Genomic DNA, 20,948 nt, shown 5'->3' with positions numbered 1-20,948 from the left:
CATACCAAGAAGTTGAAAAGGCAATAAAGAAAATCAAACGTTGTAAAGCAAGTGGTACAGATGGCATTGTCAGGGAGATGTTGAAAGCAGGTGGACAAATTGTTGTTAACTTTCTTACATTGTTGTTCAATAAAATACTTGACAGTGGTGTTTATCCAAATGAGTAGTCCAAAGCTATTGTGGTTCCAGTTCTTTAAAAAGGTAATGCGGATGATCCCAATAATTATAGAGGTGTTTCACTTATCAATACTACTGTAAATGTTTTACATTAATTTTGAATCAGATATTATACTTATGGTTGGAGGAAAACAATGTTATTGTTAAAAACCAAACGGGATTCCGACAAAATTATTCTGCAGTGGATCAGATCTTCAACTTGTATTCAGTAGTTCAGAAATCTTTAAGTTGTAAAGGCCATAAGCTTTATGTGGCTTTTATTGATTAAAAAAATTTTGATTCGGTTCACCATAACAAACTGTTACAAGTTCTACATAATGAAGGGATAAAGGGAAAATTCTTTTGTTGCCTGAAGTCCATGTATGAGTCTCTTGTTTCATGCGTTAGCTCTGATGGAGGATATTCAGAATTTTTCGACTGCCCTGTAGGTGTAAGACAAAGGTGTGGATTAAGTCACACTCTCTATTCACTTTTTATCAATCAGCTAGCCAGCCATATCAGTAGCATTGGAATTCACAGTGTGCAGTTATTATCTATGTGCATTGAAATATTCATTTTACTTTTTGCTGATGATGTAGCACTTATTTCAACTTCACCAGGTGGCCTACAAGCCCAACTAAATTCTCTTAAAATATGTTGTAATAGGTTAAGACTAAATGTTAATAACTAAATAAGGATGAAACTAGAATAATGGTATTTAGTAAGGGCGGATATCTCGGATCAAAAGAAAAAAGGTTTTACGATGGAGAACAATTAGAAGTTTTGAACAGCCACTGCTATCTTGGATTTACATTTACAGCTATGATCAGTGGAAATATTGGAACTAGCCATTTGGTGACAAAAGCGAGAACAAAAAAGCACTTTATCTTATACGTTGTGCGTTTGGGAACTGCAAAGAAATGACTCTAGAAGTATTTTTCAAAATCTTTGATTAAAAAATTCAACCAATTTTAATGTACTCAAGCAAAATATAGGGTTTACAAAGTTTAGAAAATATTGAAAAGTACATCTAGTTGCCTACAAAAGATACTTAAGTGTACCTCTCAGATCACCCAACGAACCTATATTCAGAGTTAAGATGATATCCCCTTTACATTGATTCATATTTTAAAACTGTAAGATATTGGTTTTGGTTGCTAGAACTGAATGAAAACAGAAAACCTAAGCAGGCATATCTTATGTTATCAAACCTGGATGCGAAGGGTAAAAAATGTTGGGTTACAGGGATCAGAGAAATTCTAGCTAAAACAGGATTTTATGAAGTGTGGCTGAAACAAGGAACTGACAATATCAAGTTATTTCTGTCCCAGTTCAAGCAACGTCTGATTGACATGTATTTACAAGAATGGACAGCGTCTGTTATGGAAAAGGAAAGATATGATTTGTATAGAGCCATACAAGATGGTTTCGGACATGGGAATTATTTCAAGCATGTAAACATTTATTGTCTCAGAGTAGCTCTGACACAAACAAGACTTGGTGTGTTGCCACCTAAAAACAATAACTGAGAGGTTTTGTGAGAAGCCCGAGGCAAGATTTTGTCCACTTTGAAAAAATGTTAACAAGGATGAATACCATCTTATCAATGCTTGCCCATTGCATGCTGATTTAAGAAGAAAATTCCTAGGTTCATTTATTAATGTTCGTATGGACACTCTTTTGAATGGTATACATGTACAAACAGATGTCTCGATCAGTAGCAAAACATATCTTCCATTCAGTTAAGATCCAGCAAAAAGCATTAAAGATTGATTAGTGCATTAGCTTCGATTACTGGTAGCAGTGAATATGTTGCAACTTATAATCTACCCGGGGACTATTTGTTGTATGTAACTAAATGCTGTATATTGGAGTGTACAATGAAGATATTGTCACCACTACTTTGTCCTCATCCCCACCAAACTCAGTGCAATTGTAATGATGCCTGTAGCCTATATGCAATTAAAATATTTGCATTCACATTCTCTCTCTCCCTCTCTCCTATGCTGTTATATACTTAAATAAAAATATTTTTAAAACATTCTTCCAAAATATGGCTGTAAATTAATGTAAAGAGATCACATGGGCATGTATTGCAATTTGAAGGCTTAGATGCTTAAAACACATGAATGAATTCACTTCAGAAGAAAAGATTGTTAGAATGGCACAGCGTCTCAATTTGAGGTAGGGAGAGGGAAAGGAGGGGATTTTGTTTGTTTTCTGTTTCACACTGTCAGAGTGTGCACTGGTATGGAAATATAAACTTAAAACTGCCATACTGGAGAGCATTTTGTGCCTGTCACAGCTTGGAAAGAAATCACAATAACCAAATCTAAATAGTGTCTGAAAAAGGTCTTGAAAAAGAAAATGATTTTTTTTTTTTTTTTTTTTTTTTACTTTTCTCCATCAACTTTTCTGTCAACTTCTTGAATGATTTAAAATTTTCACTTTAGAAGTACAGATGCCATGATGAAATGGCCTATGAAATCAAAGCCTAACACCCTCCTTCCCCTTTACCCCACCCTTGTCCCTGTAGCATCCCGCCTGTATCTGCAGTTGTTGAACCTTTGACCCCACGTGAGCCCACCACTCTGTTTCTACAATCACAGGCACTCGCTTTACAGGATATTAGAATATGATTTTATTGCTTATGAATTACAGAGTTGACGTTTGCTATACAACAGACATACAGTTAAAAAAAATAAATAAATAAATAAATAAATAAAGTTCTTTGAACTTTCAATCTACCTTCATGTATGTGAAGTTGTGTAAGAAAATGAAACAAGCTCAGAGGTTTGCAGATAGTCAGACACATGTAAAAATGTGTAATTTCTATTTAGAGCAATGCATAGAAAGCTCTGCATTTCATGAACCTGTGCGGACACTCCTTCATCTCCCTAGAATAGGCAGTGATTGTATGAAGCAATATGCACATGCAGTGAGCTAACCAAACATTTCAAAGAAATGGTTCCTGAACACAAAAGTAACCACTTCGCTATATCTGGCTTAAACTCTTCATGGGGCTGTAGATATGATTCACTGATGATGGCGTCTTCATTATAAACAGCATGATCACCCTCTGGGGCCCCGAAAACAATTTTTTTATAAGCTGCATTTCATTACATCCAACTCCGTATTTTTAGTCATGTAAAGAAGGATTTTTGCATGGATCAACTTTTGCTACATTGTATCTGGCATTCATTACATCTGTCTTCGTTATAAGTGGCTTTGACCCCCACTACCCCACCCTACCCCCCAAAAAAACAACAACAAAAAAAACACCACCACCACCACCACCACCACCACCCCAAAAAAAGAAAAAAAGATAGATAGAGCCAGTAGACAAACAATATAATTTCAGAAGAGATGGTGATTATGAATTTGGCATGTTTACTCTTTACCATTTTATGTGTGCAGGAACTGCAAGACCTAGGTCGAGATCCACCTCCAACATGTTCAGCAGGACCAGTTGGAGAGGACAGTAAGTTGCATATCTTTTTTCCCATGTCAGTGTTGAATTAAAGTGCATATTGTAACAGGATTGTTTTCATGCTTGGAGATATATGACCACTTTATTTTGTTATCTAAAGCAGTTGATTTATTTTTTCTGTGAGTCTCTCATTCTCTGTTTTTGACAGTGGCAACGTGGGACTTCTTTGGGAGAGAGTGAGAAAGTTACCAAGTGTTGGCATTTATGCAGATTGTGTGTGTATGTGTATGTGTTTGTGTGTGTGGAGTTTTCACATTTCTCATGAACAAGAAATATTGACATGCCAGAAGCACCAAATGTTTTAGTATTTAAGATGGTCCACACTGATTGTTACTAAGTTATGATGTGAATACTTTTTATTACATTTGATTTTTAAGAATAATTATATTCTTTGACAGTTGATGCTTTTAGATTATGTACATGCTGAATGATCTGTTTCAGTGTTTCATTGGCAAGCCACAATCATGGGGCCTGTAAGTAATATTAACAATTGTTTATTTCCATTTTATGTGAGTGTAGTGTTTGCTGTTATTTATTGTTACTATTCTGAAAAGAAATGAAACATATTTGAATTATCATTATTGAGTAAGATGTTCACAATTTCATGTCAGTGTTTACTGTTATCATTATAATATGTATAGAGCTGTGGCTTTCAATGTTCTCCTATACTGTTGTGAGACTTGGACCATATACCGCCAACACATCCAACAACTCACTTTCCATCAACAATGCTTGTGCAAGATCTGCAGCATCAAATGGCAAGACAGAATGTCCAACTGACAGGTCCTGAAGAAATGTGGCCTACCCAGCATTGAGTGTATTTTCATCACAAGCCAGCTCCAGTGGACAGGACATGTTGTCCATATGGAGGACAGCAGAATTCTGAAGGTGCTGCTCTATGGATAACTGAAGGAAGGACAGCATAACCAAGGAAGGCCTCTCAAGAGATATGGTGGTGGTTCGTCCGTCGGGATCGACGAGGACCATTTAGTCATCCTGGGGGTGGGTGGGTTGGGCTCTGTGGGTGCGCAGATGACTGGTCAGGCCAATCCTCGCCCAGAAGGTTCTGACGCAGTGTGGACAGGGGATGGTAGCAGCTGTCTGGGACTTGCTGGCACTGCTTTTCCTGGTCTGTCTGTGTTGCTCTGCTGCAGTGATTCTGTTGGCCTCACAGGATTTGGCACCTTTGTGGACAGCTGAACGCCACTTTGGTCTGTCCATTGCATTCAGCTCCCATGTGTCATGGTTGATGTTGAAGGCCTTCAGAGAAGCTTTCAGAGTGTCTTTGAAGCGCTTCTTTTGGCCTCCATGGGAGCGCTTGCCATGTTGGAGTTTGCCGTACAGCAGTTTCTTGGGGAGCCGGTGCTCTGGCATGTGAACTACATGGCCTGCCCAGCGCAGCTGGGCCTGCATCAAGATGGTGTAGATGCTGGGCAAGTTTGCATGAGTGAGCACCTCTGTGTCAGGGATCTTCTCTTGCCACTTTATGCTGAGAAGTTTTCTGAGGCTGGTGGTGTGGAAGTGGTTCAGCTTTCTGGCGTGGCTTGGTGTTTGTAGACCGTCCATGGTGAGAACCATGGCCTTGTATACTTTGAGCTTCGTCTCCAGGGTGATGCCTCTCCTGTTCCAAACATTCTTATGGAGTCTACTGAAGGCAGCGCTGGCTTTGACGAGTCTGGCATTCACCTCATCATCCATGACAACTGTGCAAGAGAGTGTACTGCCCAGGTATGTGAACTTGTCCACTGTGTTCAGTCGTTGCCCGTTGATGAAGATGTTTGGTTCAACGTAAGGCTTTCCTGGAGCTGGCTGGTGCATCACCTCAGTCTTCTTTGTGCTGATTGTGAGGCCAAGGTTGTCACAGGCAGCAGAGAACTTGTTGACGCTGTGTTGCATGTCAGCTTCGGAGGCAGCGTTGAGAGTGCAGTCATTAGCAAACAGGAAGTCGTTGACAGTGTCTGTCCTCACCTTGGTTTTTGCTTAAGCCTCCTGAGTTTGAAGAGTGAGCCATCTGTGCGTTACCTGATGCCAATGCCTACGTCAGCGTCTCTGAAGGCATCTGTCAGCATGGCTGAAAACAAACTGAACAGGGTGGGGGCAAGAACACACCCTTGCTTGACTCCGTTGGAGACAGGGAATGGTTCTGAAGCCTCTCTGTTGTCTTGGACTCAGGCCAGCATCCCATCGTGTAGTTGCCGTATGATGGTGATGAACTTTCTGGGACATCCGTACTTCGCCGGGATTCTCCAAAGGCCATCTCTGCTAACAGTATCAAAGGCCTTGGTCAGATCAACATAGGTGGAGTAAAGGTCGGCGTTCTGTTCCTGACACTTCTGGAGCTGCCTGGCAGCAAACACCATGTTGATAGTCCTGCATTCTTTCCGGAAGCCACACTGGCTCTCTGTTAGGAGACCTTGCTCAAGGTGCGCTATGAGACGGTTGAGTAGCACTCTGGCCAGAGTCTTGCCTGCGACGGACAGCAGGGATATTCCACGATGGTTGTCACAGGCCTGACGATTTCCTTTGTGCTTGTACAGGTGTATGATGGAAGCGTCTTTGAAGTCCTGTGGAACTGCCTCATGCTGCCAGATGAGCTGGAACAGCTGATGAAGCTTCTCAGTCAGCGCCATACCACCTTCTTTGTAGACCTCAGCTGGAATGGAGTCTGAGCCAGGGATAGCCATTGGATAGCAGACGGATAGCTTTCTCAAATTCTGGGTCTCCTCCAAAGTTGGAATGACATCCAACGACTCACTGACTGGCACCTCGGGGAGTCAGTTGATGGCTTCATCATTGATGGTGGAAGGGCGGTTCAGTACGCTGTCAAAGTGTTCAGCCCATCTCTCAAGGATCCCATCCTTGTCAGTGATTAGGGTAGAACCATCAGCACTGAGGAGTGGAGCAGATCCGGAGGTGGTGGTACCGTAGACTTCTTTCAGGCCATTATAGAAGTTCTTCATGTCGTTCCTGTCTGCAAAGCCCAGGATCTCATCAGCTTTGTTGCTCAACCAGGAATCCTGCATCTGCCGCAGCTTCAGCTGGATGGTGCTGCGTGCGCTCTTCAGTATTTCTTTCTTTGACTGTGACTTGGGATCTTCAATGTGGGCTCTGTAGGCTTGGCGTTTGTCTTCCAGCAGCTGCTTGATCTCAGTGCAGTTCTCATCAAACCAGTCTTTGTGCTTCCTGGCAGAAGGCCCCAGGCACTCCATGGCAGTGTTGTACACCGTCTCATGCAGTGCACCCCATGCTGCCTCCACATTCTGGTTGTCCAGCACGGTGGACTCAAGGCGTTCCTCCAGGGTGTCAGCAAAGCTCTGCTTGATGTTCCTAGCTCCAGCTTGTTGACATTCAGGCGTTTGGGTGCTTTCATGCCCTGAGGCCGTCTCTTTGGCTGGATGCAGAGGTTGAGTTTGGAGACGATAAGGCGGTGGTCTGTCCAGCACTCGGCGCCACACATGGCCCTCATGACTCGTGCGTCCTGCCTGTCCCTCTTCCTGACGATGACAAAGTTGATGAGATGCCAATGCCCAGAGCAAGGATGCATCCATGACATCCTGTTACGGGTAGGAAGGCAGAAGACAGTATTTGTGATAAGAAGGTATTGCTCGGCACATGTCTGGAGAAGTAGTTGACCATTGCTGTTACAGTTGCCAACCCCATGCTTCCCAATCATGCCTTCCCAGGAGGTGCTGTCACAGCCAACTCTCGTGTTAAAGTCACCAAGAATGATGAGCTTGTCTGCGTTGGGAACAGTGGTAATGACAGCGTTCAGGTCCTCGTAGAACTTGTCCTTGATCTCATCCGGGTTGGTCATGGTGGGCGCGTAGGTGCTGACAATGGTGGTAAACTTCTTCCCATTGCATAAAGGGAGTTTCATCGTCATCAGGCGATCGTTCACTCCTTCCAGGGGGCCAGCCAGCTTGCCAACGAAGGTTGTCTTCACTGCAAAGCCAGCTCCAGCCTCACATCTCTCTTCAGGTCCGCGACCACTCCAAAAGAAGGTGTAGCCTGCGCCTCGCTCACAGAGTTCGCCGCCTTCTGCCAGTCTGGTCTCACTTAAGGCAGCGATGTCGATTTTGTACCTGGCTAGTTCACTCGCAGTGAGTGCTGTGCATCTCTGTGGTCTGTCTGAGTCACCTTTGTCCAGAAGCGTATGCACGTTCCATGTGGCAATGGTCAATGGGGTGCTCCTTGTTTTCTTCTTTTTTTCCTTTGTGTGTCGACCGCTTGAGTAGGGTCCCCATCAGCTGCGGTATGCTGACTAGGGTGGTGTGGAGCAAGCAATATTTAGGGCACCTTTTCTAGCCCCTTCCTCATGCCATGGAGGTGAGCAGTGCTGTCCTGAAGAGGGCTGCTCAGTCGCTCAAGGGGCTGCCAATCTCCACCACTGCTCCAGTCGGTGAAAAACGACCCTATGGCCTGAGTCGCCTGTGTGCAGGTCCGCGGCTACGACTGCCAGTGTACCCACACTTGTCGCTTTGTCGCTCGCCTGTTGCCACAGGGCTTGGGGAAAATGATTGTATGGGATGAAGCATGACTGATGACTTGCGCGATGACTTTGTTTATAGTGAGGAGGAGTTGCACACCGTCGACTTCACTCTCTTGTCCGAGACCGTCTGTATCTAGTGGCAAGACGAGGTCAGGACGACTGGAGATGGAAACGGATGCAGTGGATGACCAGGATGTCCTATGTGCCTCATCCTGCTCTCAGCACTCCACAGTGCTCTGCTGCAACTGCCTTCCTCTCCGTTGAACCATGAAGGTTTCTTCCGCAGAGTCCGCCGGATCCAGTTTTCACATGCTTGGGTAGACAAGCCCTAACTCAACGAGGGTTTGAGACCCGTTGGCTACCCTCACCTAGTTTAGCCAGCCTGTCAAAGCTGTTGCCCAGGGCTTGGGTGCTGCCGCATGCTAGCAGCTTCTAGGACCCATAGGAGAGAGCTGGGTGCCGGTGGGGACCAATAGAGGATGAACCACAAGCCCCCCCTCTAGAGGTACTACCTCTACGTGCACCCCCTATAAAGACACCTTGAAGGCCAACCTTAGAAGCTGCAACATCAACCTTGCTTCCTGGGAAGATGTCGCCCTTGTAAAAATACAGTGGAAGCAACAGTTTACCCAGGGCACAAAGACATTTGAGTGCAACAGAGCAGCTGTCATCCAGGAAAAGAGGAATGGAGAAAACGGGGCCCATCCTTGCAAGACTCCATTCCATGCAGCGTCTGTGAACGACCTTGTGCCTCAAGAATTGTTCTTCATTTCCACATGAGGACCCATATCAACAGTTGACCTGCCTGCCTACTCATCCATTGGACACGACGGGAGAATCCAGGAGAAAAAAAAATGTATAGACAATAATAAAATCACTGATATGCATTTTCTGCTTCACAGTGTTGCTCAGACATAGTTGGATTATTATTTGTGGTGATGTTTTTGTCCTTTCATTTCATCACTAAACTTTCTGACACAGAATCTTATCAAGCCAGATTCAGACTCAGTCCCAAGGCCATTGTTCCACAGGAACACCATTAAATGACAGACTGCAAAGACCACCCACCAGAGGTCATGCACTAAGTCACTCCTGTGATGTTCGGTTGTGTCTAGGTTCAACATCCACAGGATGATACGCATAGCTGATAAGCTGGGCTGAGTGAGTGTCCCCTAATATCTGTTGCGCCTCTGTGTGTTTGTGTGCATGTTTGTAAGATCGCATTTTCATGCTTGGGTTGGTGTGTGCACATGTGATGGTGTGCACGCTATGGATTCACTGAGCGTGGCCCATTTTTGACTCGCTTGTGTAAACAAAGTGAGTCTATGTTTTAACCTGGTGTTCAGTTGTCTGTGTATGTGTGTGGGTCTGTGTGTCCGTGGTAAACTTTAACATTGACATTTTCTCTGCAAATACTTTGTCAGTTGACACCAAATTAGGCATAAAAATAGGAAAAATTCAGTTCTTTCCAGTCATCTTGCTTAAAACAATATTGCACCTCTGGGATGGGCACAAAAAAATAAAAAATGAAACCTAATTATATGCAAACTGCATTTGCTGTTATATTTATATTTTTTGTATTCTCTAAACTTGGCACTTTGATCTGATATTCTGACCCAACAACAAGAGCAATCATTATTATCATTTTTTGTTCAAACAGGAACTTCTTTTGCTAAGCATGGAAGTTTTATTTATTTTGCAAATGTTTTGGTGCAGATAGTGAAAAAGGGAAATTACTCTGTAATTAATGCTAGGGGACTTATTTCGAATCTGGTTAGGACTTCTTTTTTTTTTTTTTAATGCGAAGCTTTATAATAACAAATACAGAACACATTTTAACGATTAGATTTTTTTTTTTAAAGTGTATCACAAGTGAGTCTTGAAGGCCTTGCCTCTCTTGTCTTTCATATTTTCATTTCAGTCTTTTGCCTTCTACTTATCTTCCCCTGCCCTATACTTTAGTGTACTTACTTTTTATTGTTATCATTATTTTGATGATGATGATTGTATGGATATTTATAGAGCACCTTCCCTCAGTCAGAGACCAAGCTCTTAACACCTTACAGATTCAGTTGCACAGCAGACTGCCTACCTGGGTAGAATTGACTGACAGCTGCCATTGGGCGCTCATCAATAATTCATTTCTTTCTTGTGTCATTCAACCAGGTTCCAGTCACGTATACATGCACACACACACTCACACAGAGATAATACATTTTACATGTAAGACCGTTTAGTTTGGGTTTGTTTGTTTTTTTACCCCGCCATTCACTTTTGATGGTGTACATGATGGGTATGTTCTTGTCTTTATAACCCACCAAGCGAACAAGTGGATTACAGGATCTTTAACGAGCACATTTGATCTTCTGTATGCGTATACACACAAAGGGGGTCAGGAACTAGCAGATCTGCACATATATTGACCTGGGAGATTGGAAAAATCTCCACCCTTAACCCACCAGGTGCAACGGCAGTCGAACTCCAGAAACCTGCTATTATTTGACCATCGAACCTGTGGTTTAAACATTTTTTAATATCAAGAAACAAGGTGCAATACAGCGTTCAATTAAGAAGACTTGAGCAACAACAAGCATGAGTTTAATCGTGCTCGTTCATATGCAACAAGCAATACACAAACGCAATGGTGAAAATACATTATTTGACAATGAAAAGAAGGTTGAAGTGCAAGACAAAACAAGAAAAACAACAACAACAAAAACAAAAAAAACCAAACCAAACTACTATTACCGCAACTACCACTGACAACAACAACAATAAAAAATATTAATGATAATACTAATACTAACATAGTAGCAACAATAATAACACACTGGAAAGTGAACATCACCTAAGGAGTAATGTAATGGGAGAGAGAGAGAGATTACAGAGTGAATCCGGGGCCATTCGTCAAAATAACTGTTCACTATAACTGCAGAGAATATTTCATTGTGAATCTTTTAAGACTTGAATCTTTTTGATTGTCCAATAAAGTCTTGTACAGTCAAGAATATGTGTTCATTCTAAAGGGAACTAATAACTTGGTCCTCGTAATAAAGTATTTAAGTTTGTACTATTTGCAGGGAGAGTAGCAGTTGTATTCTCTCTTATATTGTTGTAATTTGGGCAGTGTAAAAGAAAGTGTTCAACTGTCTCTGCAGGATATCCACAAGAACAATTTGTATACAGTCGAAGATGACAATCAAACAAATCTTGGTTAAGATTACTCATATTTAAGCGAAGTCTGCAATGATGAATTTGTTCTTCTCTGTTACCAATGTAATAATGTGGGGGGACGGCTGTGTCACTAGAGGAAAGATATCTTTTTAACAGGCTTAAAGAATCACTACATTTTATGTTATCAGGGACACTGTTCCATAGTTTGGTTGTAGATGGAATAAATGAATCAGAGTATAAGTTGGTTTTACAATGTGGCACAGCTCTCTCAAGTGGTCTTCGTCTGTGGTAAGGATTATTAGCTGAAACTAGAGGGTGTGTGAGGTCAGACAAGTAGTTTGGACAGTTACCATCCACCATTTTGTGATATTGTATTAGTTTGTGTCTTTGTCTACGTTCCTTTAAAGAACATAAACCTGACTCTTCATGCAGTTTTGTATGACTTGTTCCTTTTACTGCTCCTATGATTCTTATAGCTTCTAAATGAAGTGATTCTAACATGTTTGACTGAGCATCACTGCAATTATCCCACAGTATATCTGCGTAATCAAAATGAGGTAAAATAAATGATTTATACATGGTCTCTAATGCTTTTCTGTTTAATTTATATTTGTAATATTTCAAGCAAGAAATCAACATTCTTACCTTATTGGCAATACTGTTAATATGTTGATATGTTCCCCCCATTTACAATCATCTTGTAAAATGACGCCAAGGTGTTTATGCGTACTGACATTTTGAAGGATGTTCTCATTGAATACCAAGGGTAAGGCTTGTTGGTTAACACGGATTATATTTAGCAGATCTGTTTTTCCTTCATTGAATTTTACTTTCCATCTATTTGCCCAATCCACAATTCTCTCCAAATCAGAGGTAATTATTTCTGCTCTAATATGTGGATCTGAAAATGCTAAATATAAACTAGTGTCATCAGCAAAAAGTTTTATAACAGATTCATTATCTGTAATTATGTCATTTATATATACTAGAAAAAGCAGAGGGCCCAGTACAGATCGCTGTGGAACACCTGCCGGTACTAACTGTAAATCTGATTTTTCACCCCTTAACACTACAGTCTGGAATCGTTGTGACAGATAGTCTTGAAAGAAGTCTAGTAATTTGCCACGTATACCAATGGCGTTTAACTTTAATAAAAGACCCGCGTGCCACACCCGATCAAAAGCCTTTGAAATATCAAAATATACAACTTGAGTCGGGATACCTTGGTCATAAGCACCACATAAATCATCATAAATATTTATTAATTGGTTAACAGTTGAATCACCAGGAATAAATCCAGATTGTGCATGTGTAATGATACTATTTATTGTAAGATAGTGATATACGTGTCTGTGAATACATTTTTCTAGTACTTTACCTACACAGTACACAGCTTAATAATGAGATGGGACAGTAATTTGAGCACAGCTCCCTTTCATCTTTTTTATGTAAAGGTGTCACATGTGCTATTTTCCAAAGCAGTGGAAACCTGCCTTGATCCAAACATTTATTAAATAGTTTGGTTAGTGGTTCAGATATAATGTGGGCAGATGCAGTGAGTAATCTGTTATGTATAAGATCTGGCCCAGCTGCTTTGTTTTTGTTTAATGTTTGTAATACCTCAATCACTTCTGGGACTGTTAAACTTAATTCAGATATTTCAGTTTCTAACTGAGGGATGACTGGAAGAGTACTATAGCTAGATTCTGTCATAGACTGTTTAACAAAATATGCATTAAATATGTTAGCTTTATCTTTATTTGTGTAGTACATCTTATCGTTAAATAATAACGGTGGTATTTCATCTGAATCGACACCCTTCTTACTCATAAACGACTTAACCAAGTGCCACCAATTTTTGTTACCAAATTGTGAAGGATCAGAAGCCTTTTTATTCAATTCTTCTAAGTATTCGATTTTCCTATTTCTAACTTTTGATACTACAAAATTCCTAAACTGACGGAAACTTTGCCAGTCTCCTGGCAAATTGCTTCTTTTTGCTTTCTTGTGGAGGTCTTTACGTTGTTCAGTTAGGAATAGAATTTCATCGGTCATCCATAGTGTATTACCAGAGCAGATTTTAACCTGCTTGAAAGGCATGCATGATGTAGCTATATCAAGTAAAATTTCACTAAACAGTTCTGCACTTTCATCTAGAGTTTCCTTGGACAATACAATATTCCAATTAATCCCTAATAGTAAACGTTGTAATTTTTCCACATCTAACTTCTTGTAGTTATAGATAGTCCTCTTAAATGAAGTTTTTCCAGTAAATGAATTCTTTATAGAAACACAAGAACACTGTGGTCACTACAGATGGGGGATAAGACATCAACAGATTGGATGATTTGTGGACTTTGGGTTATTATCAAATCTAAACAAGTACTGGTAGTTTCAGTCACCCGTGTAGGTTGGTTGGTCAATTGATGCAAGTCATATAGGTTTAATATGTCAAGGAAGTGCTGTGATGGTCTGTTCAAGAAGTCAGTATTAAAATCTCCAAATATTACGAACTTACTTGATGTACTGTTTGCTTTATTAATACTATCACAAATTAATTGCCAATAATTTACTGGTGAATTAGGAGGACGATAAAAAGACCCAATAAGTAAACTTGTCTGATCAAGTTTTGTTTTTATCCACACAGCTTCTAAGTCAGGTACTGAGAGGTCGTGGCGTACTTTACAATATAGAGATTGTTTTACATAAATTGCAACACCACCGTGAGGGTCATTTGGCCGGTCACATCTGAAAGGTGGGTGAAAATTAGTCAGTAGTATGTCGTTGTTACAAACGGCATCCGAAAGCCATGTTTCGGAAACATTAATCACATCACAATTGCTTAATTCCATGTCTAGAATGTCAATCTTATTTCTTAGACTTTGAACATTGATATGTATGGCACGGAGCTCTCCACCTACAGCTGGTCCTGGGTTAAGTTCAATGTCACCTGCTAATATCAAAAACATGAAGAAGAAGAAAACTATGTATCTGGCAATGTCACAACAACTGTTACAGTCTTTACCACTGGTTCTGATCATACATTGATATAGGCTTCTCTGTTAATGATTAAAGTATATGTATCAGCAAAAAAGTGCACAAAAATAGCTAAACTTACACGATTTTTACTCCTAAAACATGCTAAAATAATACAAGGTAATACTATTCGTATATCGGTGAGTACAATGCAACTCGAGGCCCTAGCAACGGAATAGAAGAAACCAACCCCGGCCCTGTAGACACTGATGTCAACAGCCATTAGGTGACAACACTCTGTAGAATGGAGAACAGGAAAACAGGGCATTGGATTGTGTTCATTTGGAGTGTAATCTCTCTTAAGGGTGAAGAAGATATCGTAAGAAAGTGCATTCATATTAAGCTATTTTTAATATCTAGTAAGAATGAAGACAAAGTGGACAATTTCAGCAATATGCAATATAAAGACAAATCAAGTTAACAAACAAACAAAAATAGCTCAGCAACAGATGAGCACAAGCATGATACGGATCTCCCTCAAGCCAAGTTGTGATCACATAGCATTTTAACTGAGAAAAAAAAGTGAAAGTGTTCAGATTTCAATAATATGTTTAACACATGAATATACTGAAAAAAATGCATCTTCTCATCTCTTCTGCACAGTCTTACAGAAAACGTTGTGTTCCAGTTAACTGTTCACAATAAATCAAACACGCCTTCCCTCTCTCTCTTTCTCACTCACACATACATGCACACACACACACATATGCACGCACGCACGCACACATGTAAGCACGCTTGCATGCCCGTTCATGAACGACTGTGGGCGCACGTGCAAGGGATGGTTTACATTCATAACACCAGACATTCCAGGATCCAGGTATGATTTCCACCTGTCATTTATTCTTTTTTTTTTTTTTTTTTTTTTATTATACCTAATACTTACTTCTTTTTTTTTTCTTTTTTTTTTTGTTCTGTTTTTTCCTCAAGGCCTGACTAAGCACATTGAGTTATGTTGCTGGTCAGGCATCTCCTAAGCAAATGTGGTGTAGCATATATGGATTAGTTATGCCTCCTTGAAACTGAAACTGAGTGTCCCCTTTGTAGTACTGTATCACTTTGTGAGAAATAAAGTGAAGAGTTAGGAATAAAAGGCCACATATTTCAAAATTTGAAAAAAATAATTTGATGATGGGGATGGTAATGTGATGCTTTGGATATGGACCTGAGATTTTTACACCATTATTATCAATGTTCTTATTTACACTTCAGTTTTGGAGTAAGGGTTTTGGGAAAAGTAGAAGGCGAAAGCAAATAAATGTAATATATTTTGAGTCATTTTTGTTTATAACCATGTCCTTTCCATCTTACTTTCCCTTCTTCTGTTTCTCATCTGTTGACTTTTGCAGCCTGACAGTCCATACCAAGGAGGAGTGTTTTTCTTGACCATTCACTTTCCAACAGACTACCCATTTAAACCACCAAAGGTAGGGCATAATGTTGACAGAAAACTTGGGAATGATGATGTGGCAGTGGTTTGATTTATTAATTTAGCATGTATGGGTGAACTCAGTATTTCTGATCAGCCTGTTTTTTGGTTGTTGTTTTTTTCCCTTTCTTTGTCTGCATTTCAGATTCTCACTCTCTTTCTGTTATATACTTCATATACATGATGTCAGTTTTCAGTCATTACACTTGTACAGCTTTGAAAAGACCTATCCGTGTGGCAGCCAGTCAGTCGCTTGACTCATTAATTTTTCATAGAATTGGTCATGCTGAAAGAGCTTTTGCAGATTTTCCTTATTCTCCTTCAAACCAGTCGCGATTTATTTTATAAAAAAAAAAAAAAAATGATTATTACTTTTGAACATCTGCAGTTTGACATCAAGCAGATGAACATTGTTAAAAAAAAAAAAAAAAAAAAAAAATCAAAACTTGTACTGAGCTGAGAAATGAAACGAGCTGCGTCTGCACAAAGGCATTGGTGCCTGTGTATTGTAAACTGTAGTGGAATATAGTGCCAGTTTATCTCTCTTTTTTTTTTTACTTTCCCGCCAGTCTCTTCGATTGAGGATGGCTTCAATACATGGAGAACATTTTGACTTAAGAAATCATCGTCTGCATTATGGAACATACTGCTAAAAGAAGCTGCGTTGTGGAGAAAGGTCAAGTGAGTGTTTAACAGTTGCAATCTTTTCTATTCTACAAACCAACCGTCTGAAATCGGAATCTGGGACATTTCTTTAGCATTTATAGGCATCTTATGTGTTTACTTTGTTGATGTTATGCCTTGTGTGGCCCTTTTGAGTAAAATTGGGATCTGATCAAGACACCTACAATTGCACTTTGCATACATGACTATTTTCATTTCTTCATTTTAACAGTCATACTTCATTTCTTGGGTATGTCTGTGTTTCCATAACCCAGCTTACATGCACTGACATGGATAACATATTTAAAGTGCATTTGATTTTCTTTCTGTGTAAACACAGTAAGGGAATTAAACAGGCCCATACAGTATGCCTGCAGACATTTTGCAACTTTGAAGATTTGGATTTCCACAGAGGCAAGATGTCACACTTAGGGGGATGTATGGGGTGGATGTGTGTATGATACACTTCCCCTAGTTCCATTTCAGGCTGAGGTATACTCGGAACCCGATCAATTTTTTTTAAACAAATATTTATTGATAGGAATGATGGTGAGATGGTGAAATGAGGATGGGTGATTGTGAAGAGACGGTGAGATACATTCAATTACAAATATAATGATAATAATAATAATGGTATTTATATAGCACTGAATCTTGTGCAGAGACAAATCAAAGCGCTTTTCGCACCAGTCATTCACACACATGCATAACTCTAAAACTGGAGAAACTGAAGACAAGGAAGAGGTAGGGAAGGGAGACTTTTGGGAAGAGGTGGGCTTTAAGGCCAGACTTGAAAGAGCTGAGTGTGGAGACTTGACGAAGCGAAAGAGGAAGTTCATTCAAATTGCAAGGTCCAGAGACAGAGAAAGAACGGCGGCCAACAGTCAAGTGTTTGAATCTGGGTATGCGTAAACGAGTGGATCCACACCGATCGTAGTGAGCAAGATGGAGTGTAGAGGTGAAGGCAGCTGCAGAGATAGGAAATCATCTGAATGTATCCAGACATTCCCTCAGGCCACTCACAAAATTTTCTAATTAATATGTGTATGTGTGCATGTTGTCTGTGTAAAATTAGAATGTATTACATGACACATCTTTTTGGATTGTGGTCCCATGACCACACAGACTCGATCACAGTTCTTCACCGTACAAAGTGTTCCTGCAGTTAAGTTGCTCTTCCTTTGTATCTTACAGAAGATGCACAATAAGTCAACATCTAGAGTGAAACATAGACAGGTTTCCACAGACATTTCTTACTGAAGAAAACGAGACTTTAACTTGGAGAAAATGATGTGAACTGGAGCACATATTTGTTTGAAGTGTTAAACTTGATATTAATGATAAAAGTCCATGGTGGCGCACATGTTCAATGCCGGTTCAGGCTTGATAATGATGTTGTTGTTTTTTTTATTGCAAGGTTGATTTTGATGTTAGAATTGTTGGAAATGATGATGTTGTTTCCCCTGTGACGTTAAAAGAATATATTGAGCCTGAAACACATTATGCTGGGGTGTCTGACAATCGGGATACCCATTGAAAATAATGTCTACACTCTCATGCATTGAAAATAATGTCTACACTCTCATGCATACTTGCATTTACAGTTGCACTAAATCTACTGTATCCTGCATGCTCTTGTTTATAAATAATACAGCATGGGCTGGTGCTCGGGATCGTATCGCTTTGACACGTCAAACCTGCACAAAACAAAATAAATGAGCACGAAACAAACACATGAGTCCCTGCCTGCATTGATCTGTTTACCTGCTGAGAGAAGAACCATCGATTAACATCAGTAATTAATACTTGCTTACTGCAGACAGACTCCTTACAGTTACCACTGTTTGCTGTTACAATTCTGACTGACTGTGCCAAACAACAATTGATCTAAATGAATGATTAATAAAGCTTAAGTCCTTATGGGATGTTACTATGATCAAGTTTGGATCAACTCCCGGCACTGGTCAGTGTGCGGAAACAGGCCTTTGTGTTTGGTAACTTCACCACAATTGTAAATAAAACACAAGTTCATCACAAAAGATTTTGAAATGTCATTTTGAAAACACCTTTGCATCATTTTCACATGCGCAGTCATTCAACAAAACGATGCATCACTCATTAATCTTTTAATCCTTTTGAGCCACACCTCCACCGTCAGTCGTATTGAGTGTGACACCAGCGCTTGCCGAAAACAATGGTATTAGACTAATGCAAGTGACAGTTACACTGTAGATCTGGTGTTTTCCAGCTTTACTGCTTTGCTCTAGTTTCTACTATTTCCTTTGCATTAACTGGACCATATTGTGAACATTTTTTATCCAGAGCAATCAGCATAAATTAGTGTTTCAGCATTGCAAAATAAAGTTTAGCAATGACTGTTGTATTTTCTATGTTCATCACTACACAGCAGACATTTGTCCATAGTCTCTACATACTGCCACAGACACACTGTATAAACCATTTGACAAATCGGCAATTGCAATGGACAAAGTGCAAAATCAATTCCATATTTTGGTGGTGTAGGGTGGCCCAATGTGGGTGCTGGGGGCGGGAATATGGGGTTGTTTTTCCTGTTCCATTAATTTTGAAAATGACCTGTTATTTTTTAAGTGAACAGTTCAGTTACTTCAAATGACCCCTAGTGTCTTGAACCAAACCTGAACTATACATATGCATGCAAAAACAAAAACAAACAAACAAAAAAAGGCATGCAAAATATTGTATGCATTTCAGAAGCAGCATTTTCTGTGCATGTTTCGAGCTACATGCATGCCCGTGCATGTGAAGGATGTATTTTTAGAGAAACGTTGAACCAGATTTTGTGGTGCCTGTAGATGTGATCATGACATTTGCAAAAACCACCAACACATTGAGCACTGGGTATATACTGTGTAGCAATATGCATCCTACATTTGTAGAAATGAAAAAGTTCCATTTCATACAATATTTTGTTGCTGTTGTTTTTTTTGTTTTGTATGTTTTGGAGCAATGAGCTTACAGTTTGTTGCTCACAGGTGGCCTTCACAACAAAAATCTATCATCCAAACATAAACAGCAATGGCAACATCTGTCTTGACATACTCCGGTCTCAGTGGTCACCAGCACTCACCATTTCTAAAGGTAAGACAAAAAATACGTTATCACAGATGATATCTGACCACTTATAATAGTGTATGAGATGAATTGTATGTCTTTGTCTTATCAAGAGAAACTGCTTATTTCTTATTTGATAATCTCTCTGTCTCTGTCTCTCTCTCTGTCTCTCTGTCTCTCTCTCTCTCTCTCTCTCTCTCTCTCTCATTCTCCTTCCAGTATTATATAAATTCTAAGTTTGCTTTTTGCTGATGATGTGTCGACTTCAAACTGTGTGCATGGGCTCCAGTCCCAAATCAACATACTCAGAGAATTTGCAGAGAGATCCTCAGTGACTGTGAACTTGAGTAAGACCGAGATAATTGTTTTCAGAAAAGGAGGGTTTCTTGGGGAAGCTGAACAATGTTGGTATGGAAACAACAGAACAGAGGTAGTCAACAGCTATAAGTACTTGAGATTTAACTTTACGACCAAACTGTCTCGAACACAGGCTGTTTCAGAACTTGTGACAAAGGCAAAAGCAAGAACTGTACAGATATTGAGATCTGTGCGTGTGCGTATGTGTGCGTGGGGGCTGGAGGGGCAATGGGAAGAGGAAACGTGGCAGAGATATAACTATCTCAAACATTCCTGTAATAGGATCAAGCATGCTCATAACAAACAAAAAATGAATCAAAAGTAGATACTAACTGGATTTTAGTATAGTATAGTATAGTATTTCTTATTTGATAAGAGTTTTTGTAATGATTTATTGAAGTCAGAAAGTCATAATGAAGACAGGGAAAGTTTAAAACTGGTCAGATTGGTGTCAAATACTATATCATTTTCAGCTTGTACATACTAGGCCTATTATGGTGGAGTGATGGCCTAGAGGTCACGCGTCTGCCTAGGAAGTGAGAGAATCTGAGCACACTGGTTTGAATGACAGCTCAGCCACCGATATTTTCTTCCCCTCCACTAGACCTTGAGTGGTGGTCTTTTTTATCCAAAGCACGTGCACAAAACACAGTGAGGGGGCACGGCAATGTTGGTACTGTGTTCGCTGGCATCGGAATATTGCAGTTTTTTTTATTGGCTCTTCAATATAAGTCAACCAATAGCAAAACACGACACTGCTCAGCCGGTGGCCAGGCATTATGACACCCCTCCCCACCACCGGTAAACCAGTGGTCAGGGCTCAAAGGGTTAAAAAAACAAAAACATATCAGCCGCTATCTGACAATGGGAAACATCCAGTGTGTTCATATGAATGCAAAAGCACACTAAAGATTATAAAAGCTATGAAGTACATAAGGCTTAGATTAAAACAAAATACATTTCATAGAACACACACACGCACACACACACACACACACACATGTGTGTGTATATATATATATATATATATATATATATATGTATGTCCCTCCCTTACAGAC

At 40.1% G+C, this 20,948-nt stretch overlaps 1 protein-coding gene across 4 annotated transcripts in view; it reads left to right on the top strand.

Moving 5' to 3' along the window:
* Positions 1–20,948, top strand: part of LOC143282403 (ubiquitin-conjugating enzyme E2-17 kDa-like) — a 68,472-nt gene that overhangs the window by 29,968 nt on the left and 17,556 nt on the right. For all 4 annotated transcript variants that reach the window (XM_076588036.1, XM_076588043.1, XM_076588051.1 and 1 more), the window contains exons 2-5: positions 3,574–3,637; positions 4,088–4,119; positions 15,695–15,772; positions 19,452–19,557. In XM_076588036.1, the coding sequence (XP_076444151.1) occupies positions 3,574–3,637; positions 4,088–4,119; positions 15,695–15,772; positions 19,452–19,557 (280 nt within the window). The remainder of the gene's footprint in view (positions 1–3,573; positions 3,638–4,087; positions 4,120–15,694; positions 15,773–19,451; positions 19,558–20,948) is intronic.

Source organism: Babylonia areolata, chromosome 1 (genome assembly GCF_041734735.1).
Source record: "Babylonia areolata isolate BAREFJ2019XMU chromosome 1, ASM4173473v1, whole genome shotgun sequence".
Lineage (NCBI taxonomy): Eukaryota > Metazoa > Mollusca > Gastropoda > Neogastropoda > Buccinidae > Babylonia > Babylonia areolata.
Note: the sequence above shows the minus strand (reverse complement) of the source record. Positions and strands in the feature narration are given on the sequence as shown.